Raw genomic sequence first — 27,500 nt, forward strand, 5'->3', positions numbered from 1 at the left:
GAATTTTAGGTGTCAGTGAAGCCAAAATTGCAATCTGGTTAGAAGTGGTGGAGAGAATAAAAGCTAGCATATGAATTGTAGTGCCTGGTTAGGAACGAATGATAATGGATGGATTATTCAAGTGGGGGTCCGGATGGGGTGAGCGAGCGAGAGCATATGTATGTAGGGTATTAGACAGCAAGTATTAGGTGTATATCTCGTATACTACATTTATTTAAATGGTAATTTCATTGGATGTTTACTGTTAATGCTTGTATGTCTAATTTTATGTTATGTTTAAAAAATGATAAAAAAATAAAATACAAAAAAAATGCCCTGATTGTCAGTTCTTAACACATTGACGACCACGGCTTGCAGTGTAATATGTGGCTGGAGGACAACGCTTTGTCAACAAACCGATGTACTTTCTAACAGCTATATATATACTTTATAGTATTGCTATCTGTCCATTCTCATTGTCACTTGAGTGCATAAACCGTGCCTTCATAATGGCTTAAAGAAAATAAAAATCCATCGGTTGGTTGTCATTTTATAGCGTCGTGAATATAAGCTTTATCGCAGTTTTTGTCTCGTCTTTTTTCTGGGAAGCTAGATATGAGGCTAAAGGCTAGTCACGTTATATCAAACGCCATTTCTGTTGTATATATACGAATGAAATAAAACAAACTGCGTAGCATCCGGACTATTACAGAGCATCTATGGATGAAATGGGGGCGGCGGGGGACGCCGATTAGTAGTATTGATTAACAATACAGTGTGTGTTCAAGTAGCCATTTTCACTGATCGATCGCTTGCGTGTTACAACAATGTCCAATCCGGCTGTAATTTGGGTGAATAGTATCCTACCGTCAGGCCATGTGATCGCCGGCAGCATTTCGTCATTAGTCATCGGAATCTGGTAGATCGTTATGTCCATTGGCTGATCATAAATCCCATTATTCCAGGCTGAAATCTGCGTTCAGTAACGTGATCAAAGATGGAGTATGTTCGGCTGGGATCGAGGCTCATATGAAACACCCCAGACAGTAAAAAAAATTATTTTCCCATTCGGCCTCAATGATACTGCAGTGGAGCGATGGCGCCCCTAAGAGGATCTGGCCAGTATTGCATGTCGCCGATTTAAATCTGGCGGGTAAATCTGCAGAGCCGATCGGGGACCTTGATCCGTTTATTAATATGGAATAAAACAATAACAACTTGCCATGAGTTAACTCGTGGCTCTGGTCCTCAACGGGTGGAATCGAAACACGAGTTAACTCGTGGTTGGGCGGCAAAGTGTTAATGGAAAGATTAATTTTCCGCTTGAAATTAAAGTGCAGTATTTGAAATACAATGAAAGGAATATGGCTAGGGCGGCTGATTGGTGCAGTGGGCTCGCCTCTAACGCAGGAGACGCTGGGTTCGAGCCCAGCTCTCGGCGTTGCTACCGGCTGGTCGGTCGTTCATACTAACACAATTGGCAAGTGTTAGAGGGTGGGAAAGCCTTCGCCTGTTCGAATCCAGCTCACAGCTCTGGCGTTGTCACCAGCTTGGCTGGCCGTTCACACTAATACAATTGGCAGTATTAGAGGGTGGGAAAGCTGGCGGGGTGGGTCCGGGTCGTTGTAAACAGCGACTCCTACAGTTCGGTCGGGGCGCCTGCTCAGCGCGGATAGGATCTAAGGGGGGTAGTGTGATCCTTCCACACGTTACACCCTCTCAGTGAGAGTCCGCGCTGCCAGGTGAAAAGAAGCGGTTGATTGGCTAGACGTGTGTCGGAGGAAGCACGTGATAGCCTCCACTCTCCCAGACCAACTGTGGGGGGTAAGTGCGCAGCGACCAGGAAGGGGATTGGGAATTGGCATAACGACTAACATTGGGATGGGAGAAAATCAGAGGAAAAAGGAGGGGGAAAAAGATTAAAAAAAATAAAAAATTTGAGAATAAATAAATCCAATGAAGTTGTCCATTCCAGTGGACACTCAGGAGGAAGGAGCATCCAAGGGTGTTGACTGACGCAGTCCTACAGAACCAGCACATTGACAGAAATAAATGACAAGCTGACCCGACATTTGCACTGTAATGACTGAAATGAACAAGTCACTGAAGCAAATTGCTACCTGTGCAACCCAATGGAGAATACAAACTCGTAACCACTATTTTGCGCTTGTGTTTACTGTATTCTGCAAAAAGAAATGCACTCTATGGCTCTTGTGCGAGCGTGAGCCCGTTATAATTGCGCTCCTGTTGGGTCGTTAGGTTGGTCAGAGTCATTAACTATGGCTTCAGTGGATAACCCCGATCACCTGCATTTAAGTGATATTTTAATTACAGATACCCCAGTAATAACATTACAATTGAATTAAATACAATGAGTTGTGCCGGCCACCAGCAATGACAAATCAGCCAAATGCGCATCACATGTACATTGACTGAGTGGAATCCCTTTCTATTCACATAACTTAATTTGTTTATTGATGGAGCTTTGACAGTTACATGGGTGGTACAGTCTATTGTTCGATCCATCTCCAATATCACGCTGAACTGTGCCGGTAGCCAAAGATCCCAGGGTGGAGAGGACTTGAATGTGCACAGGAATTTGTGTGTTTTGTTCCATGCTCCAATTAGGGTCCCAAATTGCGGTACAAATCAAGGAGAATGTGTCTCGGGTAGTGGACTCTACTTAATATTATGTTCTCTCTGCAAATACACTGCCCTAACTCTGAAAACAGCTTCCCACGGAGCACACCCCATGAGAAGTATTCCGATAACGCTAGATAAACCATGCTGCATTCATTCGGAAAGACCTATTCCAAATGCTATTTATAGGGTTTGACAATAATTACACTCATGTCTCTATTTTACAATTAACTATATAATTAATTATAACCTGGTCTTTCTCAGGTCAGCTAGCGCTGCAATAATTAGCCAGATAAATGTTTTTTTGTAAACAATTACAGCTCTACATGTCTCTCAAATCAATGTTCTCTGTGTTTTCTTAATGAATCAACGATGTTTCTGGCCTGTGTTTTGGAGGCAGCAGAGCAGGCCCTGGCTCCTCTGAAGACCCAATTTAGCAGGTCACTGCCTCAACACAAAAGCCCAGTTGTTGTGCTATCTAGCGCTGAGGCTAGTGAGGCTAGCTAGCACTGAGGCTAGTGAGGCTAGCTAGCGCTGGTGCGAACCAACCCCCACATCTGGTTCACATTGGTGTGAGATTAACTGAGAGCGAGAGAGCGAGAGAGAGAGAGAGAGAGAGAGAGAGAGAGAGAGAGAGAGAGAGAGAGAGAGAGAAGAGAGAGGTTGAATATTCCAGAGGAGGTTCTCCGTCATTCTCCACATGAAAGCTAATATTACCGCAGAGCGTCGGTTTAATTAGATTTACCTCTGTTGTGAGAGCAAGCACACATGCAAGAGTGCACACTCGCTCACGTACACATGCACACACACACACTCTCTCTCACTCGCTCACACACACACACACACACGCGCGCGCGCTCTCTCTCTCTCTCTCTCTCTCTCTCTCTCTCTCTCTCTCTCTCTCTCTCTCTCTCTTACTCTCATACACATATGCACACAACAGAATGTCAATCAGCCATGGCTAGCCTCAGACTTGAACCTCAGGACAAGAACAAGACAGGAGCAGAGCTCACATTCAGCCAGATACAGTATTGAACCCCATCCAGCCCTCAGCCATTGAGCCAGTATTCACCTAAAATAAATAAATCCAGCACGACAAAAGTAATATTGAAGTGGAACTATAAGCATCAACAGGGTGAGGTCAGTTACTTTTTCCAGGACATAGAGATATAAGCATCAACAGGAAAGGTCAGTTACCTTCCCAGGGGGCTTGGCAGTGGTGGCCTAAAGGCTTGTGACCAAATGGTCTCTGGCTCAATTCTCCGGACCGGCAGGACAAATGTTTGTGAAGTGATTGAATAATGTTCTGCCCTTGAGCAAGGCACTTAACTTCCAACTTCTCCCCGGGCGTATGACTGTTATGGCTGCCCACTGCTCCTAAATAGTTAGGATGTGTTAAATGCAGAGGGCAAATTCCTATACATTTGTCCTAATGCAATTCCCCATTGGGGTCATTTAAACAATGCAGATACAATAAGAGATGAGTGTCTCTAAAAAGTGTTCCATAAACATTTCCAACAATATATATATAATATGACTGGGTGATATGGAAAAACAGTATTTATATAAACACATTTTATGTTCTTTTACCAGTTTTTAGCCCTTCTTATTTTAGCCCTTAGTTTCTTTCTACTCTTTTACTAGTTCTAGTGTTCTTTTTACTCCTTACTAGTTTTAGTCTTGCTTATTTTACATTCTCTTTTTTTTACTCTCTTGCTAGCTTTTATGTTCTTTTACAAGATTTGCTCCACAACTATGAAGCGCCCTACAACGTGTTGAAGTGTCCTTGAGCAAGACACTTAACCCCTAATTGCTCCTGATGAGCAGGTTGGCTCCTTGCATGGTTGCCTCCGTTGTTGCATGGTTGTAAAGCGCTTTGGATAAAAGCGCTATATAAATGCACCATTTACTGTACCATTTACCATTGAAATAAAAAAACATTATTGATATAAGGTGAACTGGTTCTTGTCCCTTTTTCGTGATTTTGGAAGAATATGCCTGCAATACAAACCAATAAATGGGTGTTACAAAGCACAGCCCAATGCCTAATGATGTTTCCTATTGGTAGTAGCCATAGTGGCAAATACAACAATGAATTTGTGAATTGTAAGCATTTTATGCCTGCTTCAATGTAATAATGTGTTAATGTTCAAATTAAATTTCAGCCAATTCATATTCAAATGGTATTCAGGGACAATTGACAGTCCTATTAGGTATAGGAATAATCTTATTTTTTTTTAAATAAACTCATCCAATTGATGTTTATCATACTGGATTACAAGGTAAGGAACAATATTAAGTGTGATAAAATATAATTTAAACTGTCAAAAACATTCTAAAATATGATATAATAATACATATGAATATAAACTTTTCACCATTCATTCAGACAACAAAATTGTGTATCACGATTAACAATATCAAACCAATGACATGATAAATAAGTACATGATATACTGTACGCATTGGTTTGCTAAACCTCCAGGACACGTTGTATCTTGTATCTCCTCAGGTGGACTATAAGGCAGATGAGTGGCTGATGAAGAACATGGATCCTCTGAACGATAACGTGGCCACCCTGTTGCACCAGTCTGCTGACAAGTTTGTGTCTGAGCTCTGGAAGGATGGTGAGTCCTGTTTTACTGTTTTACACAACTCAGCTTTTACTGTATCTAAAGTATAATAGTAATATTGTTGCACCACAACTCAATGTTACACAGCTTTTACTGTATCTAAAGTCTAATAATAATATTTGTGTACCACAACTCAATGTTACACAGCTTTTACTGTATCTAAAGTCTAATAATAATATTGGTGTACCACAACTCAATGTTACACAGCTTTTACTGTATCTAAAGTCTAATAATAATATTTGTGTACCACAACTCAATGTTACGGAGCTTTTACTGTATCTTAAGTCTAATAGTAATATTGTTGTACCACAACTCAATGTTACAGAGCTTTTACTGTATCTAAAGTCTAATAATATTGTTGTACCACAACTCAATGTTACAGAGCTTTTACTGTATCTAAAGTCTAATAGTAATATTGTTGTACCACAGCGGTGGCCTAAAGGTTAAAGAAGTGGGCTTGTGACTGGAAGGTTGCTGATAATCTGGTTGGGGAAGTGAATGAATGTCGCTCGCCGCATTCCTCGATATCCACCATTGAAGTGCCCTTGAGCAAGGCACTTAACCCCCTAACTGCTCCCCGGGCATAGGACTGCTGTGGCTGCCCACTGCTCCTAAATAGTGAGGATGGGTTAAATGCAGAGGGTAAAATCCCTGGTACATGTGAAAATGTACTAGGCAATAAGATTATATTATTTTCTAAAGTCCAATTCCCAAAGGTAAAGAGGCACCACACAAATCTAACCTAAACCTCACCACATTTGTTTTGGCTGCGCTTTTTGGATGTAGATGGATTCCCTGTTTATGACAAATGAGATGGACCATAGGAACATTCTGTTTCGCTCAATGGGGGCTATTTTCAATCTCAGGAGAAATACAGGTAGGAGAGTTTATCATTTAGATTTCACTTTGTACTGCTCACTGCTATCTGACTTACTGCTCCTGAAGGCTCCTAAGGAGCAACAAAGATCCTGGTTTGAGACCATTTGGGAATTATCTGAGAAGAATTATCATTATCATTCAATCTCAATATTGAATGTCTCATATGGTCCATTAACATTCTAGGAGATATAAAACATTCACACTGAGGTTTCCTTGAGATTTCACTTCAATCTCATGTTCTCATTCATACAGATTTTTAAAAGAGAGCCTAAATGATACTTATTTGAGGGGAAATAACACATGGCTCAGAGTAAAATACCAACATCTCGAGTTGAATTTGAGAAACATGAGAAAATGTCCTTCTTCTCATTTTGGTATCGAACAGATGTCTTTGGAGAAGTAAATGAGTTATGAATTAGATCTTGTTTTTCTTTCCTATGGGAGACTTCCTGACAGACTATAGACGGTCCCTTTAAGGGCTCGTGTTACTCCCACATTGCCCCCTGTGGCGTCTTCATTCATGGAGCATTAGAATATAGAGGAATTTCTTTGAAGAAAAGTGTAAGAGCGGGTATCATCTATCAAACCTCCTGTCTGGGCCTTGTCCAGCTTCCCCCATGTGAGCTGATTCTCGCCAGTCAAAACACCCAAGTGTTATTATGGAAGTGAACCAGACACAGAATAAAGGCCTGAACAGCTGAAGGACTGATGGATTGCTAGTATTTTCCATTTTGGCGAGCGTGTGTTGTTTTGTAGGGACAAAGTGAAAGCGATGATCATTGCGTATTTATTTTTTTAACCGCTTTTATTTATTTGTGATGAAATTACAGATGAAAATCAAAGGAAAAATGATTAAATAACACTATTCTGTTTTGTTTTTATTAATCTTTCCACAAATTAATGTTGAGCTATGATAACCCAACCACAGCCTGCAATAATACTTTGATAACATGTCTAAAATATCTCAAATATTTCACTAAATAACGTGGAGCATTAACCTCTATCTCTACCCTCCTGTGAAACTATACAGTGTTTGTGACAGTTTGTGATAACCTTTTTTGCATGGGGGAGTGGGATTTGTTTTTGTGTGCGTGCGTGTGTGTGTGCGTGTGTGTGTGTGTGTGTGTGTGTGTGTGTGTGTGTGTGTGTGTGTGTGTGTGCGCGCGTGCGTGCGTGTGCGCGTGCGTGCGTGCGTTTGCGCGTGTGTTTTGTGTCTGACGTGTGTTTGGGTGCACATCTGTGCATAATGCATGTGTGTCTAATTCTGCGTAAAGTATGTGTGAGTGTGCCTAAAGCATTACTCAACAAACTGTTTTACTTTCTCTCACACGCTCCTGTCTTCTCTCTCTCTCTCTGTGTGTATCTGTGGCCGTAGACATGCAGACGTTTCAGAGAGCGTGTTTCTATGACAATGTCTCTGGGCTCCATGAGGCTCCAGGTGAATGATAATAACACCAGTACTGCACACGCTGCCTTGTCCCCATCAGCTCCCTGCCACGCCTTAATCTCTCTGCATTCCTTAAACCCATTTAAAAAATTCACTTACTGTATGTTCTCCCTGTGCCCTGGGACAGTTCAGTCGGGGTTTGTGAACGCACACCGCTCTCTCCCCTCAAGCTGGAACTCAGAGAGAGAATCCTCACTGAACCACCTGCCAAACTAGGATGGAAGATCTGGGTCTATTCCGTAGACATTAGATTAGATTAGATTCAAATGTATTGTCATCATACAGCACAAGTGCAGTACAACGAAAAGAAGTTGGCATCTAACCAGAGTGCAAATGTAACAGTAAAGTGCATTAATAATATATAGTGTAACAAGTGATTATATGCAATATATATGACAAAGCTACTGAGTAAATATGCTATTCTAATGTATGTACAGTATTATTATGTACAGTGATACAAGTATAGAAACTGTGGTAGTAAGTAAGGATTCACCAAAATGAAATTCTTGGCCAGATACTGAATACCGAAACGAATACCGGTATTTATTTGCTAATTTGTACCATTGCATACATTTTTTATTTTTAAATAAATAAAATTTTGCTTTTGATTTATGTTTTTCAATGACAACATTCAATTACAAAACAATAAGGTTATGAAAGAAAGTCATATTAGTCTCAGTGGTGGGCTGTATGTACTTTACTTCCAGTTAAGCAATTTAACTGACTTTGAATAACGTCACCATGACACTAGGGCTATTAGGCTATTGTCAGTAAATTATTGAGTGGAATAAAGTGATTCAACACAAGGCTCAACACTTATAGTTACAATACATTAATTGCAGAGACATAATGGTGACTGAAACATTAAGGATGCACTACTATTACGCAACATGACAGGATGCTGTCACATCACATATCCCAAAGCAATGTCCTTACCAAAAGTTTCCAAAACGGGAACAAACTGATTCATATATTGAACATTGTCCTTTCCACCAGACATTATACCAAAAATGCACAATAACTGAAAATAAATAATTAAATTAGTCACTGTCTGTGCTTCTGGATGTGGCAAACAAGTACAGTACCTGCGTGCCATCTGTGCCAGCTCTGGAAAGTGGCCTTGATGGTCCTCCAATATCCAAGAGGGATATCACCGGTAAATTGGATTTGATGGAAATGCCAGTTGATGATGGGGACGGGGAGCGCAACACAGATGATACATTGATGGGTGAACATGACTTTATTGATTGATTGAAAACTTTATTAACAGGGAGCTCCAGTAGCTCACCACGTACCGCGAGCGCTATTTCAGCGCCGTGGACAACCGTGCTCGTCACGGATCTGGGGCTTAGCGAGTTCGAATCCCGACTGCAGCCGTGCCTTTCCCAGAGTGTCTTCCCCCCCATCTGAACCCTTTCAGCCTGTTTCTGTCGGTCATCCTTGACCAGTATAAATGTGATAAACACATAAAAGAGCCAGGGGAATGGCCAAAGTTTAAAAAAAAAAAAAAAACTTTATTAACAGATTGCAGAATGGGTACAATACAGTACGGCTCAATGCACACAATTGTTAAGGGGATGCAGACCAGAGAAAGACTTTCGTCTTGTTTACATCAGGGTCCCCCATTTTCAATTCATCATGACATTTATGACATACACGAGATACAGATATACAGTACTGTTACATCTAGACATTCTTGACATACAAGATATACAAATATACAGTACTGTTTAACACTTTCAGTGCCAGCCATTAGACGCAGCCCTCTGTAGCAACGCCACCACTAGATAGATAGGGATCCGTCACCTTGTTTGTAGAGCTATAACTATATTCTATATTATAGCTATGGATACAATACTATGGCCCATTTGACATCACCTATCTATCGTTCAATATGTGAAAAACAATAAATGTTTCCATTCATACGTTCCCGTGTTATACCGTGGTGAATTTAAGTATGGTTTTAGAGCGGTCTAGGGTAATTCATGAAATGCTGAGTTATAGCCCTATACTGTACGTCAATTCCACTATAGACGTTGCCACTTCTTGCGTGTACACGCTATTATTCCGAAATCAGATCTATATCATAGGTATTATGTTCCATCATGAATGCATGAAAGGGGGGGGGGGTTGTTTCTGATTATTTGATTGTCAGTAACAGCATTCGTATTGAACACTAAAAACGCTTATCAGCCCGATTGGTATAAAAGCATTGCAGGATCAAGCAAAAATTTACGTCAGATCGTTCTTACCTGTGATCGGGAGTATTCCAAAAATAATATTCCAATTGTTTGATCGCCATCTGGTACATCCAATGTCCATTTGGCCCACGGCATAATCCACCACAACATATGGATCGGGGATATTTGACGCGCTTCAATGGAACCAGGGGAACGGCTGCCCTCGCCCGACAAGGAAAGATAAAACCGGAGACGTTTGGCCATTACACAGGCCAAGATACAAGGGTACAAAGGGTGCTCGATACCGCCGTCTAGCGGGATGCGGCCGGTATTGCACCTTGGCGACCTCAGACTCATTCCCTATGGTAACAACAGGCTCCCTGGGTGGATAATGAATTAAAATATCGAAAGAAAGGAAAAACGACCCAGAAACGACTTAACCTCTTCCACCCGACGGGACCGGTCCCGAAATGACATCTGGTCATAAATCAATATTTTTCAGACTGTTGTATAAAAGTAGCTATTTTTATTTCAAACGTATTCAAGTAGTAACATCATAAACATGTCACAACAGCATGTAGAATGTATATTATCATCAATATGTTAGTTTAGCAATAGGTTAAAAGTGTTATTAGATAGATTTAACTTTTCGATTTGGTCAAGTCTATTTCGCGAGGGCGACCATTTTGGATATTTTGAACCATGAGAATTGTAGTCTTTTTGTGACCATTTTGTAGCAGACTTCCACAGGTCTGGTTCTGCGTTGAAAGTTTACACTTCCTGGAAGATTCTATGGGGTTCAAGGTTCAGAGTTCTGTATGAATTATTTCAATAACTGTTATTATTCAGGATAATAAGCCACAAAAGGTAAAGTTTTTGACAAATATTGAAAGGCAGTTAGTTTCTCTTCCCTATTGTTAACATGTAGGAACAATTAGATCTGAAATTAGTTTCAAAACGGTTGCACTGTGGGGAAAATAAAAAAGTACAGTAGATTACAGTATATTTAGCTGACGCTTTTATCCAAAGCGACGTACAAGTTATGTAGGACAAGTCAGCAGGAAGGGTACAACTCTTTCAGCCGAGTAACAATGTCCATCAAAGTGTTGAAACATGAGCGCTGCAGCGTTGACTGCATAGTAGTAGAGACATATTAGTATATTAGGAGGAGTGAATTAGAGCATATTTCTTGGTAAATAAATGGTAAATGGACTGCATTTACATATCGCTTCTATCCACAGCGCTTTACAACTTATGTCTCACACATTCACGGCAGAGGCAATCATGCAAGGGCCAACCTGGTCATCGGGAGCAGTTAGGGGTTAAGTGTCTTGCTTAAGGACAGTTTGACACACGGCCGCCTAATCGCCTACATTTCCGATAAACCCTGTTGCTTCTTGTTGAAAAAGATGGGGAAAAAGAGTGTTGCCATTTGCCGTATTTGACTTAAAGAAGCAAGGGGAGGATTAACAGCCCCTGCTAAACCTGAACATTACATTTAGTTTAGAAAGGCTTCCCTTGCGCCGTAAAGCAGCTCAGTAGAAGTCCTGTGGATCCGACCTTAGGGAGACACAACATAATTAGAGGCTAAAGCTCCGCCCTCTTTTCTTGATTCAATCACAATCGGAAGGTTCCCGGTTCGATTCCCACTCCTCTCTGCAGCATGTCCTTGAGCAAGACACTTAACCCCTAACTGCTCCCGATGAGCAGGTTGGCACCTTGCATGGTTGCCTCCACCGTCGGTGTATGAATGTGTGAGTGAATGGTTGAACAAATTGTAAAGCGCCATAGATATAAGCGATATATAAATGCAGTAGATTTCATTATCTGTTCTTATGCACGCCTGGTGATACTCAATCCAAATTGAACTCTGGCATTTGAAAGATAATATATGTATATATATAAATGTGCGAATTGGCTATAATAAGGTAATTTATAAGCCTCCTATTCTATATTCTATAATAATACTTCAATTATTCAAATATTCAAATATAATTTTTTATTTTTATTTTTTTTATACAGTCAACATATTCTTAAATAATAGCGCTGCCCGAGGCTGGGCATGATACAGTCAACATATAGCAAGAGAGAGAGCAAGAGAGAGCGAGAGAGAGCTCCCGTTCTACAGTCAATATACAGTGTACAGAGAGAGAGAGAGAGAGAGAGAGAGAGAGAGAGAGAGACACACATTGGAAAGAAATTGAAATGCTATTTGGCCCTAAACAGAGAGTACACAGTGGCAGAATACCTGAGCACTGTGACTGAAGATCCTTGACTAGGTACAGACTCAGCGAGCACAGCCTAGCCATCGAGAAAGGCCGCCATAGGCAGACTGTGTGTGTTAGAAGAGAGAGAGAGAGAGAGAGAGAGAGAGAGAGAGAGAGAGAGAGAGAGAGAGAGAGAGAGAGAGAGAGAGAGCATGTCTGTGTGTCGTGTTTGTGTGTTAGAGAGAGAGCATGTATGAGAGAGATAAGCAAAGATGAGCCCCTAGAGAGAGAGTGCATTAAGAGAGAGAGAGATAGAGATATATCCACGGCGGGAATAGAATAGAGTGCATTAAGAGAGAGAGAATAGAGTGTGTAACTGAGGGGTACAATTCCCTGACTGTATTAATAAGTATGGTATCATTAAACCACTACCGTCTTATGTACATTACTACTGGCCATACCGTACACAAGTATATGATGATGAACACTTCCCCACAATGAAATCGGTTCCACACAAAGTTGTAATTAAGTATTTATTGCAGCAAAAGGTACATAATATACTTCTCTATTTACTTTGAATGCGCTTATAAGGCAAAGGAATGTGCTTAGGCAAATCAACAATGAATGTCCATTCTCTGGTTTCGCAGGAAATAAGAATACAACCTGATTATTAGGAATTATATCTATGGTACTCTGGGGAGGCAGCGGGGATACTGGTAGGGGGTTCCCACCGGTTGTAAGCCAGCAGGGGGAGGAAATGTTCGAATGCAAAGTCTGGACCAGCGGAGACTCAATAAGCTCCTGCTATGGGAGGCGGTATATTACTCCCTGATCGGCAGACGAAAAGCAGCAGCTGTAATCCCAGTATGCGTGCAGCACAGGTGAAAGCCGGCCAGCCTCTCCAATAGAGACGGGCTCGAGTGATGTTCCTCACGTGTAGATCCCACAGTAGTGGGTGTAGACGATTCTTCTCCGCTCCAACAGCCTGGTCCAAAGCAATAATAATAATAATCCAGCCGGAAAGGGGCTCTGCATTCACCGGTGTAGATCCTCCGGTGCGCGGCACCTCACATTAACTAAGTTGAACTTGACGTTATTCCACTGAGCTCTGACACTTTACTATCCTATTCGCACGCGGCTATAAGTGCTCTATTTAGACGCACGGTTGCTCACTTCACTTGGTCGTTGACTCGTGATGAAGGCTTTACTAGTAAGGAGCGAACGATACGTTGAACAAACGTATTAGGATAAGACAAGACTCTATTTTGGGGCAAACGGGCCCACTTCACAGCACGTCGTATCGTGGGTGAGGCTTCACTTGGGTAACTCGAACTACTTCAACTAACTGCTGTATTCACCTGCGCCATATTTATATGTTAGGCGAATAAACTAGTACCAGCCTTATTCCTGTCTCGTATTCTTGGGCAGAGCCGGGCATGTTCAGACAAGCCTTGACGGTGGCTTTGAACTCGACTCTGGGGGCATGGCACTGGCGCTGGTGGAACGCTATCCAATAAGAGAACGAAATATTATGGTCTGTACTAGGTTAAAGGGATATTCCGTGTATATGTACAAAGAATACACAAGGGATATCAAACGATATACAAATATTATGCAATATATATCAATCAATAAATACATATATTCGGTTTAATCTGACCCTTTGTAACAGAGTGCATTAACTCATGACATCTTACCTGCACCAAGGAACGCAGGGCGAAAGGCCGCAACACAGGTCTCCACGTTGACGAAAGGCCTCTCGCTGGCAGGACAAAAAGAAGCTGGAAGGCCGGAGCCTTGTCATGGTGCAGGCCCGACTACATCTTCTGTCAAATATGATGTCGTAGTCAGAGAGTGCCAGGGCCGCTATTCTCACGGCTAATGTCAATGGTCGTAGCACAAGCTAACAGCTAACTCTAGGCTAACTGATAGCATCAAGCTAACGTTCCCAGCCGAGCGAAAACGAGCAGCTAACGTCGTAGCTAAACAGCTAACTGAGCTAACACCAAGCTCACCTCCCTTGCACCAGGTGCTCAGTGACACCAGGCCACACACCGTTAGCTACAGCTAACTAGCTATCCGGCCCGTTTGAAGAGAGAGAGAGAGAGATATATTCACGGCGGGAATAGAATAGAGTGCATTAAGAGAGAGAGAATAGAGTGCATTAAGAGAGAGAGAGAGAGTGCATTAAGAGAGAGAGAGAGAGATATCCACGGCGGGAATAGAATAGAGTGGATTAAAAACTCACCAAACGTCCAAGAGGATGGAGACAACCGCGTGGAGTTGACGAAGTTCATCTGTCCTCTTCATCTTGGCATAACAATGCTGCACACGCTCTCTCTAGGTTAGCTCGAAATAGTAAAACGCAGCTGACGCACGCCGGCGTACACATGATGTAACCCCTCCCTTCTTGAAAACAATCTGCAGAGCCAATATACATCTGCAGAGCCGCAGAGCCAGGAACATTCTACAAACGTGTCTAATGTGAAATATATAAGCATATAAGCAAAACTAGATTTTAGGTCTGTGATGGAAAAGGGCCTCGCGGGAAGGGGGGCCTCGCAAAAAAAAATTAAAATTAAAAAAATAATAAATCATTTATTTTTTTTTATTTTTTTTTGCGAGGCCCCCCTTCCCGCGAGGCCCTGTGCGACCGCACTGCTCGCACACCCCCTGAGGCAGCCCTGGTTGTGGCATATTTGCTAAACGTGTTTAGTCCCTTGTTTGAGCCGATTCTGGGTTGATCATCATTTGTGGAACTCCATCTGGTGTTGTGGTCGTGGAATTCACTGACCTTTGGGAAGTATTTTGACATATACATGGGTATCTTAGTGGTGTAGTGTATCTTGTAGACCAGGCCCATTGCAAGTTGCTGTACTCTGTCATCTACTCTAAGCCATCCCTAGGTTGTCAAAATGGGCAGGGGTGAGGTGGATTTTAGGAGTAAGGTCAAGCAGTAGTCTGACCAGTTTGTTTGTGATGTTTGTAGTCTGGTTTTTAGGGCTTTTGAGGTGCTTTGGTACCATGAGGTGCAAGCATAGTCGTAGTACCCTTGAATGAGTGCTCCTGTTAGAGTCTTCAGGGTATTCTTGTTTACCAGAGAGGAGATCCGTTACAAGAATTTTGTTCGTTGGTTGACTTTTTTGATTACATTGGTTGCCATTTTGTCACAGGAAAGATTTGCCTCTAGGATGGAACCCAGGTAGGTAATTTCATCTTTCCTTGTGACAATATTGTCACCCACTGTAACAGAGAAGCTGTCGGTCTTGCTGAGTTTGTTATTTGATCCAAAGAGAATGGATTCTGTTTTACCCAGGTGTAATGATAGTTTGTTATCAGTGAGCCAGGTGCAGATTTTGCAGAGTTCCGAGCTGAGGGCTTTTTCAACCTGCAACTTGTCCATGTCAGAGACCAGCAGGGCTGAGTCGTCCGCGTACAGGAACAAGTTGCAGTCACAAGCTGATGACATGTAATTAGCCTAAATTAGGTACAGTATCGGTCCTAGTATGCTTCCTTGTGGAACACCACAGCTCACTGGGTGAACACCACAGCTCACTCCACCATCTGTTCTCTCCCCTCCAGGTAGGATTGCATCCAGCTCACTGATGAACTATCAAAACCAATAGCTTTTAGCTTGTCAATCAGAATGAAGTGATTGACAGTGTCAAAAGCCTTTTGGAGGTCCAGCATGACCATGCTGCAGTATTTGCCCGCATCCACCTTTTGTTTGATGTGGTCGTTCAAATAGAGAAGGTATGTGTCAGTGGAGTGGGTTGTTTTGAAGCCAGATTGGAATTCGTAGATTAGCTTTTTTTTTCGCAAGGTACTTTTCGACCTGTTTGTAGACTATTTTTTCCATGACTTTCTAAATGGAGGTAAGAATAGAAACAGGGCTTCACCTGCACGTTGCTTTTTCCCCACAACAAAGTAATGGTCTTTATACCGCGGATCAAGTACAGTCACAGAACAGCATGGGTTGCCGGCACTGTTTGACCCACAGGCTGAGTGGGCTGAGTAGGAGGAGCTTGACAGCAACGTTAGCTTCAGACTCTCTCATAGGAAAGGAAGGGGATGTGGTTGAGGTTTGAACACATCATCAATAGCCGCAGGAGAGCAACGAAACAGCCACAGAGATGTCATTCTTTGAAAACAGCATCACATTTATGTCTATACTTGAAATGGAAAAAACATTCTGTCAAAACTTTCCATTTCACTCTTTCGGCTGAACACCAAATGTGTTATTAATTGCTATATTTTTAGTGACTGAAATTTCAGTGCATCCCTAGTAGTAAGCCATACAATCCAGTCGTATAACTAACTAATGAGAGTAGATATGGGATATATACAGATATACTGTGTAGATAAAGTATATACAGGGTGTACAGAGTGTGTATGTATACAGGTATGTAAACAGGAATATATGCAGATATATTCATATAGATAAATGTGTATACGGTATATACAGTGTCATTGTGGATAGACTGTAGATTGAGGTACAGTAACAGTAGGTAGTTATGATTACAGTGTACAGTGTAGGTAGTGAACACCCTGTAGCACCCCCCCCCCCCCCCTGTAGTACCCCCCGCAACCCCCCTTACCTCTGCTGACATGGACATGGACAAACTCACAAACTCTGAACTGTATCTATGTAATTGTGTTTTCTTTTATGTACGCTGTAAGTGATGTTATATGTTCTATGTTTTTATGTGTTTTATGTTGGAACTGCTATGAAACCTGCACTGAAACTAAATTCCACCAGCCTGGCTGGGTGGTCATTAAATAAATTGAATTGAATTGAATTGAATGTGTACAGAGTTTATACGATATGAAGAATGTGTGTGTGAGAGAGAGAGGGAGATAGAGAAGGAGAATGAGTGAGAGAGGTTGAGACCGGGTTGGCTGTCACCGTGGTACTAGTCTCGCATAGCCATACCTCTCTCCACATTACCTTAGCGCTGTGCCAGCGCTGGAGAGAGGTATGGCTGTACCAATTATCATTGTGGTATAGGGGGGAAAAACTCTCTGGCTTGTTTGTATTTCTTTAAACCAATCTAGGGCTGACCTCGACTAGTCGAATAGTCGACTAATCGATCGAAAGGAGCCATAGTCGACTGCCAACCTCTTAGTCGAATGCAAAAAAAATTATCAAAAAAGTATAATATTTAAAAAAAAATATATGAATGAATGAAGTTTCTTTTTCGGTCTTGTTTACAGATAAATCAAAAACACACTTGTGTGGACTTCACACACAAAATCCAAAATCAATGACCGAAAAAAGGAATAGGCTGAAGCACATGCTTATTTTTGCCTAGCCTTTACAAATTCTTAAAAACTAAATATATTTTAATATTTTAATATATAATATTTTTTTTAAATATGCTCCAAGATATATATATATTTGTCATTCTTCCCAAAAGCAAAGAGGCCTAGAAGCGTGGCTAACGCTAATGGCGCGCATACCAGCGAGGTTAACTGCCTAAGAAAACGGGCACAGAGACACTGAAAGAGGATTTCCCCCGTCTAATGAACACACATGACTAGACTAGACTAGACTAGACAAATATCAAGATGTATCCATCAGTGGACCAATTGCATGCTTTCACAGAGGACAAGACGCCTTGAATCGACTCCTTCAGACATTAAGCACCCCCCACAGTCCAAATGGAAGAATAAAAAAAAAAATATATATATATATATATATATTATATAAAATATTTATATATTTTTATTTAATTTTTTTTTTCGCATTCGGGGGGTAGTCGACTAACAATCAAAGTCGACTATACAAATCCTTAGTCTGGGACAGGCCTAAACCAATCACAATCATCCTGGGCGGTGCTAAGCCCAGGATGCAGTGACGGTGCCCTTGCAAAATAGTTCCGCGGATAGCGGAAGGGGAGGAGAATTCTGACTGAAATTGTCAGCCAATGACATGCTTATACCCACAGTCTATATCCTGTGAGTCAGAGTTCAGTGAGATGAGCCTGCTTGACTTAGAATGGAAATTCCTATAGCGCCTCCCAGAGGGAAGGAGGACAGTCTGTTATTGGGGTGAGAGGAGTCCTTGACAATACTGTGTGTCATCCTCAGACACCGTTTGTGTTGAATAGTCTCAATTGCAGGGACTGGTGTGCCATTGATGCGTTGGGCGGTTTTCACCACCCTCTGCAGTGAATGGGGCTCTCACTTTGTGTGGCCATAACACATGTTTGTGTGAGCTCTTACACCCAAATTAGGTTGATATTCTAGTCGGAACCAAAATTAGGAGAGCTCTCACACGAACATTTTATGATTATGTCATCACCAATTGAACAATTGAAGGGTTCTCTCTCTGATTTCCAACTTTAGAAGAGACTGGTGTGTGTTCACAAATACTGACTGAACTGTCCTGGGGCACAGGACGAACATAATTATGTGAGTTCTTAAAATGGGTGGCATTCCCCTTTAAAAAGCAACCTCCTGGCTTTGCATGGCTGCAATGTCAATGCACTCTAGACTGCTGATACTATAGGTTTCATACTTTTAGTAATTCTGGTGGGCTTAGAGCCCTACTTGATGGAATTGTCCGATAATGTCCCATTGCCTGAATGCTAAGCTTAATAAAGCACTTGAGAGGCCAAGTCTTGGGATAATAATACCTCAAAGTCCCACAATGGAATTAAAAGCATTTTCTGGATCTGAGACATGCTATACTTGGCTACATTATCCATTCCGTGAATGTGCACCAGCTGGTCTCATAAACACACTGCGGTAGTGCTGTTTAAGGACATGCCAGCGTCTGTCTTCTACAAGCACACCACACTCACCTGCATGCCGACCTCCGTGAAAGGGGACAGCAGTTGACCCTGCTGTCCCCAAACAAGTCATTTTTCAGGCCCATCACCAGGGGAGGAATTTAAATCTGTGCTTAACCCGCTGGAATTTGTAAACTGTTTGACATGAGCTGGTTTTGGAGCTCTTGTTTTATAAAAAAGAAATCTAATTTATGGATAGAACATTTTGAGTAACCTGCCCACCAGCTACGCAGTTCGCATGAATACTTTGGGCAACCAACATGTCCTTCCGCGTTGCTCTGATTGGCCAGCGTTGGCCAGCGCTCTCCTTCGTGAATACCAGCGCTCTACGCTCGTTTACCCCCTCATGAGGCTCCCCCCAGGTGCTCGTTGCCGCGCGCGCATGAGGCTCCCCCAGGTTAATACACGCGATAATCCCCCTGGTTAATTGCATCACAGAACACGCCATATTAGCCCATATTAGCAACGCTGGTTAATAATAATAAGCGGGTATAGCATGATAATACCTACAGTAGCTGCATCAGATAATACCTACCTGCATCAATATACGCCGCGCTATATACGCTATACTCCAACGCCTAACTAAGCAAGATGGACGCCGCAGGCGATCACTGCTATTCAGCCAACGAAGCTCATAGTTTTTCATTTTTTCTTTTTTTTTGGAACAAATGTTTTTTATTTTCTCTTTTTTTTACATGAAACAAGACAAACAATACAGTAACAGTAATAATCAACAATAAATCACAGGACAATAACAGAAATAATAATAACAATAATTGCGTTGTGAAACCTGTGGTGCGCAAGTGCAACATCCCATGGGACACGTGAGTCTTCAGAGCTGCTCTTATTTGTAAATAGAAGAAAAAGGAGTTTTTCATTGTTCAAGAGTGGATATATGTTGCAGAACATGCCTGTTAATTACCTTTTAAATATCTGTTATGTGGTTAGGGTATGTATGTTTTTTAAATAAATGCCCAGTCTTGTAAATAATAATAACAATAATTGCGTTGTGAAACCTGTGGTGCTCAAGTGCAACATCCCTATATACTATATACTCATGTACCATGTTCTACAGTAAGTGGGGAGTGTAAACATTTATAGTTAAAGACAGTAGAGCTTGAGTACTTTCGATAGGGCTTTGATTCAAACCGGTGCATGAGATGAGGTTCTATATGTAGAACATGGTACAGTAAGTGGGGAGTGTAAACATTTATAGTTAAAGACAGTAGAGCTTGAGTACGTTCGATAGGGCTTTGATTCAAACCGGTGCATGAGATGAGGTTCTATATGTAGAACATGGTACAGTAAGTGGGGAGTGTAAACAGTGATTCAAACCCCCTCAATGTACAGTGATTCAAACCCCCTCAATGTACAGTTTCTGACAGCTGGGCTGTGTTGTCACGTGAAATAACGTTATGAATAAAACACGAAATAACATTAATTAATCAAGCCCTGATTGATTGGAGATGGTGGACTGTGTTCTCTTACCCAGATCAGGGGTTGGATTAGGTCCTGGATTAGGTCCTGGATTAGGTCCTGGATTAGGTCGTTGGATTAGGAAATTGGATTATGTTGTTGGATTAGGTCATGAATTAGGTCATTGGATTAGGTCGTGGATTAGGTCATGAATTAGGTAATTGGATTAGGTCGTGGATTAGGTCGTGGATTAGGTCATGAATTAGGTCATTGGATTAGGTCGTGGATTAGGTCATGAATTAGGTCATTGGATTAGGTCGTGGATTAGGTTGTGGATTAGGTCATGAATTAGGTCATTGGATTAGGTTGTAGATTGGAAACTGTGACTGAGTTGTCCAGTAGTGGGTCAGGTGAGAGAATCCAGACCTGTGTGCTTGTGGTACCACACTGAACTGAAATGAGGCCTGTTACTTCAGTCACCATTTTAATCCATCCATTCATCCATATTTTATTTCCCCTCTCTCCTGTTTGTCTCTCTCCACCACCAGTGGACCGCATCGTGGGTCTAGACCAGGTGGCAGGGATGAACGAGACGGCGTTTGGCGCAGCCTACAAGACCAAGAAGGGCATGTTCCGAACGGTGGGCCAGCTGTACAAAGAGCAGCTGTCCAAACTCATGGCCACCCTGAGGAACACCAACCCCAACTTTGTTCGCTGTATCATCCCTAACCACGAGAAGAGGGTGAGTCTGTCTGTCTGTCTGTCTGTCTGTCTGTCTGTCTGTCTGTCTGTCTGTCTGTCTGTCTGTCTGTCTGTCTGTCTGTCTGTCTGTCTGTCTGTCTGTCTGTCTGTCTGTCTGTCTATCAATACATCTATCTGTCATTGAGTCTCTGTGTCTGTCTCTATCTGTCAATGAGTCTGTCTGTCTCTATAATTTAGACTAGCTGTCTGTCTGTCTGTCTGTCTGGCTATCAATGAGTCTGTCTGTCTGTCTGTCTGTCTGTCTGTCTGTCTGTCTGTCTGTCTGTCTGTCTGTCTGTCTATCTGTCTCTTTCATTGAGTATATCTGTCTTATTCTATATTCAAAGCCTAGAGCTCAAAAGTATCACAACAAAGCTCCCTACTCAGGAGCAAATGAGACACTGCCATATTATGAGACATTGCCATATTATGGTACCAACCTAATAAAAGGCTTGAGCCACTTGGATACAGGCCTAAATCCCCCACAGAGACAGAAAGAAAGAGAGGGTGGGGGTCCTTGGGCCCTCTGCCTCCATAAATAACACTTACTGTAGGAGCAATGCCTGGAAGTCAACAATAGCAGAATGTAGATGTATGGGTTCTGTGGGCTTGGTACAGTAAGTGATGCCTAATGTATTCCAGGGTTTTTTGACTAGACACACTTGTTTGAGCACTGACCACAAATTACTGTCAGAGATGCTGGTATGCACACAGAGGAGGGATTGTGATGGACACAGAAGTCACTCAAGTCCTTCAAGGCACAGTTATTTGTACAATAGCACAAGCCATTTCCCAGAGGCCATTGCTGCCCTTGATTAATGAAAAACTCAGTAAACAAATATGAGTAGTTTGGACAGAATCTACCAAAGGATAATTGTCTTAGAATAAACCTTTGCTGAGTCTTTTTAAATTCTACCCCTTCTTCACTTATTTCTCCTCCTATTCTTGTTACCCGTTCCCCATCTCCTACACCTCCTCCCCTCTTCATCTTTCTCCTCCTCTTCTTCTCCCCCCTCCTCTTAACCACCCACTCCTATTCTTCTTCCTCCTCCTCTTCCTCTCACTTCTCCTCTTCCCACCTCCTTCCATTCTGTTCCTCTTTCTCCTCCTCATCCTGATCCTCCTCCTGCTTCTCCTTCTCCTCCTCCTCACCTGTCCTCCTCACCAGGCTGGCAAACTGGACCCCCACCTGGTTCTGGACCAGTTGAGGTGTAATGGTGTTCTGGAGGGGATCCGTATTTGCAGACAGGGCTTCCCCAACCGCATCGTGTTCCAGGAGTTCAGACAGAGGTATGAGGAGACAGAAACACGAGATGTCCACTCACAGTCACCGCCCCAGTCAGACTGATACCCTGACTACAGCGGATGTCCTGTAACCTCCGTTTACATGCTATACCTAGACCCAGTTGTTACTTTTGGCAATCTTTTTCAGTCAGACCCCCCCCCCCACATACACACACGCACACCAATGTTTAGTTATTTCGTTATTTTTTAACTAAAAGCATTATCTACACCATCTATTTTGTATTTTTTTTCTACTGGTGTCTTTTCATTTGAACGTTGAACGTAAGGTTCCATTGTGTTTTGATGTGCATGTATTCTTCACACTGTGTTAGCCAGGGTTTCCGTTAGAAAAAATTGTTGCCGGTCTCCGTGACCTGCAAGATTTCAATCTACCGGACAAATGAGATTAATTTCGGTCATAGTTTATTTAGCTTTAAAACAATTGATAGGCAGGCTATATAAAGAATGTCATCCTCAAGGCATGTAGATTTATAATATTATTACTTAAAACTAGGCTACTTTTGCGTATACAGTCATTAATATATTCCAAATAAAATAAGTCCCTCGATACTCCGTGCTGCTGCTGACTTGAAATAAAATAGACCGTGTCTGTGGACAGTCGGTCCGACACTAAACAGCAGTCTGTTATAATCACATTTTTATGAGCTAACGAATTCCGTTATATTGGACATTTGTATTAATTATATCAAGCGAAGAACTGAGAAAGCAGAGAGACGGCAACATTATCGTGGTTTGCGTGACGACTCTCTCCACCTCGCAACGACTTATTTGCAAAGAGTATGGCGCTGCAGGGCAGCTGTTCAGCTGTTATTGGCTCTTTTCTGGGAACCGCACAACAGCGCCCCCCACCCAACATTGGCTGAAAATGGCTGAATTGGAGTACTGCTGGAATATTGCATTGTACTGCTGGTACTGCGGCTCTACAGCTTCAGAAAAGTCCGCACACCCAGCACTAAGCTCTCGCCGACAACGTCGTTGTCATTATTAGAAGCAACGAGGAAACAAATGTAATGATCGTTTCGTTCATCGCATAGGCTATTTAATTTTAGCCTATTTTAATACAATTCAAATAATCAAATTGTGCTTAGACTCAGGGAATTATTTTCACCGGACATTAAGACCGGAGAGATAAAATATGTCGGACTTAAACAGATAAATACCGGTAATTACCGGCTAACGGAAACGCTGGTGTTAGCGCTGCCAGCAGTCCACTTGACTAGTCGCAAGTAACAATCATAGAAAAAAATTTCCCTCCATCTCATCTCCCCGTGCCCCCCTGTAGTTAGCCCCCCTGTAGTTAGCCCAGGCCCCCCGTAGTTAGCCCCCCTGTAGTTAGCCCAGGCCCCCCTGTAGTTAGCCCCCCTGTAGTTAGCCCAGCCCCCCCGTAGTTAGCCCCCCCTGTAGTTAGCCCAGGCCCCCCGTAGTTAGCCCCCCTGTAGTTAGCCCAGGCCCCCCGTAGTTAGCCCCCCTGTAGTTAGCCCCCCTGTAGTTAGCCCAGCCCCCCCGTAGTTAGCCCCCCCCGTAGTTAGCCCAGGCCCCCTGTATTTATCCCAGGCCCCCCTGTAGTTAGCCCAGGCCCCCTGTATTTATCCCAGGCCCCCTGTATTTATCCCAGGCCCCCCTGTAGTTAGCCCAGGCCCCCTGTATTTATCCCAGGCCCCCCTGTAGTTAGCCCAGGCCCCCTGTATTTAGCCCCCCTGTAGTTAGCCCAGGCCCCCCTGTAGTTAGCCCCCCTGTAGTTAGCCCAGGCCCCCCTGTAGTTAGCCCAGGCCCCCTGTATTTATCCCAGGCCCCCCTGTAGTTAGCCCAGGCCCCCTGTATTTATCCCAGGCCCCCTGTATTTATCCCAGGCCCCCTGTATTTAGCCCAGGCCCCCTGTATTTAGCCCAGGCCCCCTGTATTTATCCCAGGCCCCCTGTATTTATCCCAGGCCCCCCTGTAGTTAGCCCAGGCCCCCCTGTAGTTAGCCCAGGCCCCCTGTATTTAGCCCAGGCCCCCTGTATTTAGCCCAGGCCCCCTGTATTTAGCCCAGGCCCCCTGTAGTTAGCCCAGGCCCCCTGTAGTTAGCCCAGGCCCCCCTGTAGTTAGCCCAGGCCCCCTGTAGTTAGCCCAGGCCCCCTGTAGTTAGCCCCCCTGTAGTTAGCCCAGGCCCCCTGTATTTAGCCCAGGCCCCCTGTAGTTAGCCCAGGCCCCCTGTATTTAGCCCAGGCCCCCTGTAGTTAGCCCAGGCCCCCTGTATTTAGCCCAGGCCCCCCTGTAGTTAGCCCAGGCCCCCTGTAGTTAGCCCCCCTGTAGTTAGCCCAGGCCCCCTGTATTTAGCCCAGGCCCCCCTGTATTTAGCCCAGGCCCCCCTGTAGTTAGCCCCCCCTGTAGTTAGCCCAGGCCCCCTGTATTTAGCCCAGGCCCCCCTGTAGTTAGCCCCCCCTGTAGTTAGCCCAGGCCCCCTGTAGTTAGCCCAGGCCCCCCGTAGTTAGCCCCCCTGTAGTTAGCCCCCCCTGTAGTTAGCCCCCCCTGTAGTTAGCCCAGGCCCCCTGTAGTTAGCCCAGGCCCCCCTGTAGTTAGCCCCCCTGTAGTTAGCCCAGGCCCCCCTGTAGTTAGCCCCCCCGTAGTTAGCCCCCCCTGTAGTTAGCCCAGGCCCCCCTGTGGTTAGCCCAGGCCCCCTGTAGTTAGCCCAGGCCCCCCTGTAGTTAGCCCCCCTGTAGTTAGCCCAGGCCCCCTGTGGTTAGCCCAGGCCCCCCTGTAGTTAGCCCAGGCCCCCCCGTAGTTAGCCCCCCCGTAGTTAGCCCAGGCCCCCCTGTAGTTAGCCCAGGCCCCCCCGTAGTTAGCCCAGGCCCCCCTGTAGTTAGCCCCCCTGTAGTTAGCCCCCCCGTAGTTAGCCCCCCTGTAGTTAGCCCCCCCGTAGTTAGCCCCACTGTAGTTAGCCCCCCCTGTAGTTAGCCCAGGCCCCCCTGTAGTTAGCCCCCCTGTAGTTAGCCCAGGCCCCCCGTAGTTAGCCCCCCTGTAGTTAGCCCCCCCTGTAGTTAGCCCCCCCGTAGTTAGCCCCCCCCGTAGTTAGCCCAGGCCCCCCCGTAGTTAGCCCCCCCCGTAGTTAGCCCAGGCCCCCCTGTAGTTAGCCCCCCTGTAGTTAGCCCCCCTGTGGTTAGCCCAGGCCCCCCTGTAGTTAGCCCCCCTGTAGTTAGCCCCCCTGTAGTTAGCCCAGGCCCCCCTGTGGTTAGCCCAGGCCCCCCTGTAGTTAGCCCCCCTGTAGTTAGCCCCCCTGTAGTTAGCCCAGGCCCCCCTGTGGTTAGCCCAGGCCCCCCTGTAGTTAGCCCCCCTGTAGTTAGCCCAGGCCCCCTGTGGTTAGCCCCCCTGTAGTTAGCCCAGGCCCCCCTGTGGTTAGCCCAGGCCCCCCTGTAGTTAGCCCAGGCCCCCCCGTAGTTAGCCCCCCTGTAGTTAGCCCCCCCTGTAGTTAGCCCCCCCGTAGTTAGCCCCCCTGTAGTTAGCCCATGCCCCCCAAGGGGGGCGCACCCCACAGTTTGGGAACCACTGACCTAGACTGTACTTCTTCATGTATTAATTCTAGTCATCAGTTGCCCACCTGAGCACGCCTGACCATCCTCAAACATTTAGATTTGTCTTACTTTAATTTTGTTTTACCTATTAAGGAAATGGCAGAAGTGTCATTGTGTTCCCTGACGTTTCCCTCTGCGACGTCTCTAAAGAACTCTACCTGTCACTCACAGAACAGAGATATCTGTGTAGATCAGAAGGTTTCTCACGCCTCTCTCGCCTCGCGCCATTTTTTCCTTCTCCTCTATTTCCTGTGCAGTTGATATGTTGACCTTTCACCTCACACCTCAGCTCCAGTCAACATGAAGGCCTAAAGCCGTCACAGTGGCTTCCTGTTTCCCTCGCTGTATTTTCTCCCTCCTCTCTCTGTTATTGGCCATGTTCACACCGTGGCCATTTTGCTCTTATGTCATGAAAGGAATCTCAAACTGACCATGACATAAGAGCAAAATGGCCGCTGTATGAATATGGTCAATTGTGTAACAGGTACGAGATCCTCACTCCCAACGCCATCCCCAAGGGCTTCATGGACGGCAAGCAGGCCTGTGAAAGAATGGTAGGGAGAATGAACGCAACTTCAACCAAACCCACACTATATGTGACAGCTTGCAGATTTCAGTATTAGAGACCTACTGTATTAGCATAATGGGTAGTAATATAGGCATGGCAGATTCCTAAGTAACAGAGTGCATACTACAGTAGTAAAAGTTCGCTTACTGTCTTCTCCAGAGTCAGACAAGAATACATAACAATTTCCTCTCTGTGTGTTCAGTAGAAAGCTATCCGGCTGCAAGCTAGCCTAGCTTAGCACAAATTAATATAAGCAGATACGGACCACTAGCCTAGCATATAAATCCGGGAGAGGTGGCTAGTTGTCTGTATCCGCTTCCCTTCATTTGTGTCTGGAGAAGACAGTAAGCTAACTTTTACTAGTATGCACTCTGTTACTTAGGAATCTGCCTTGCCTATATTACTACCTACTATGCTAATACAGTAGGTCTCTAATACTATACACACTCAAGACTGTAGCACTCACATTTGACACTGTTTGTTACTTATCCTTAGCTGTCAGAGTTGTACCCTTCCTGCTGACGTGTTGTACATAACTTGTAAGCTTTGGATAAAAGTGTCAGCTAAATGTAAATGTAAATGTCAGCCACTCTCTCTGTAAACACAAGTAGTACATCACACCATGCTGAAAAATAATGAGGATGAATGTTCAACAGAAACTATATGCCCACCTAGACACAAACTGAAGACTCTGGGCGGTGATTTAGATGCAATAGTTTATACCAATGGGAGCTGTATTAGAGCCAGTGGGGCGCTAAGAGGTAAACAAAGCTGAGACTGAAATACTGACTTGGTAATGGGCTGAGATGGTAAACAGCAGGGGCTTATGGAAGGAGACTGATGAACGTGACTAGAAGTGGAAAATAACTTTATATGGAGCCGGTATTCTCCAACACTCTTGGAGACTGAAGGTTCTAGGTTCAACCATTAAGGGTTCTTCAGTTTGTCTTAATTTGGGAACCCTTTTATGTTCTAGGTACTATAGAGCCCTGCAAAAACAATCAAATAATCCCTTCCTTCCAACCCTCCGTAGATCCGAGCCCTGGAGCTGGACTTGAACCTGTTCCGCATCGGTCAGAGTAAGATCTTCTTCCGGGCTGGAGTCCTGGCTCACCTGGAAGAGGAGAGGGACCTGAAGATCACAGACATCATTATCTACT

At 44.0% G+C, this 27,500-nt stretch overlaps 1 protein-coding gene across 1 annotated transcript in view; it reads left to right on the top strand.

The window, feature by feature from the left end:
* Window positions 1-27,500, top strand: part of LOC311239765 (myosin-10-like) — a 240,379-nt gene that overhangs the window by 152,440 nt on the left and 60,439 nt on the right. Inside the window, 6 exon segments of the mRNA XM_084328192.1 lie at window positions 5,132-5,246; window positions 7,507-7,569; window positions 20,724-20,917; window positions 22,085-22,206; window positions 26,257-26,326; window positions 27,374-27,500. The exon segment at window positions 27,374-27,500 is cut by the window's right edge and continues 34 nt beyond it. Of these exon segments, the coding sequence (XP_084184318.1) occupies window positions 5,132-5,246; window positions 7,507-7,569; window positions 20,724-20,917; window positions 22,085-22,206; window positions 26,257-26,326; window positions 27,374-27,500 (691 nt within the window).

The sequence above is a fragment of the Notolepis coatsorum genome (assembly GCF_963971535.1).
Source record: "Notolepis coatsorum genome assembly, chromosome: 14".
Taxonomy (NCBI): Eukaryota; Metazoa; Chordata; class Actinopteri; order Aulopiformes; family Paralepididae; genus Notolepis; species Notolepis coatsorum.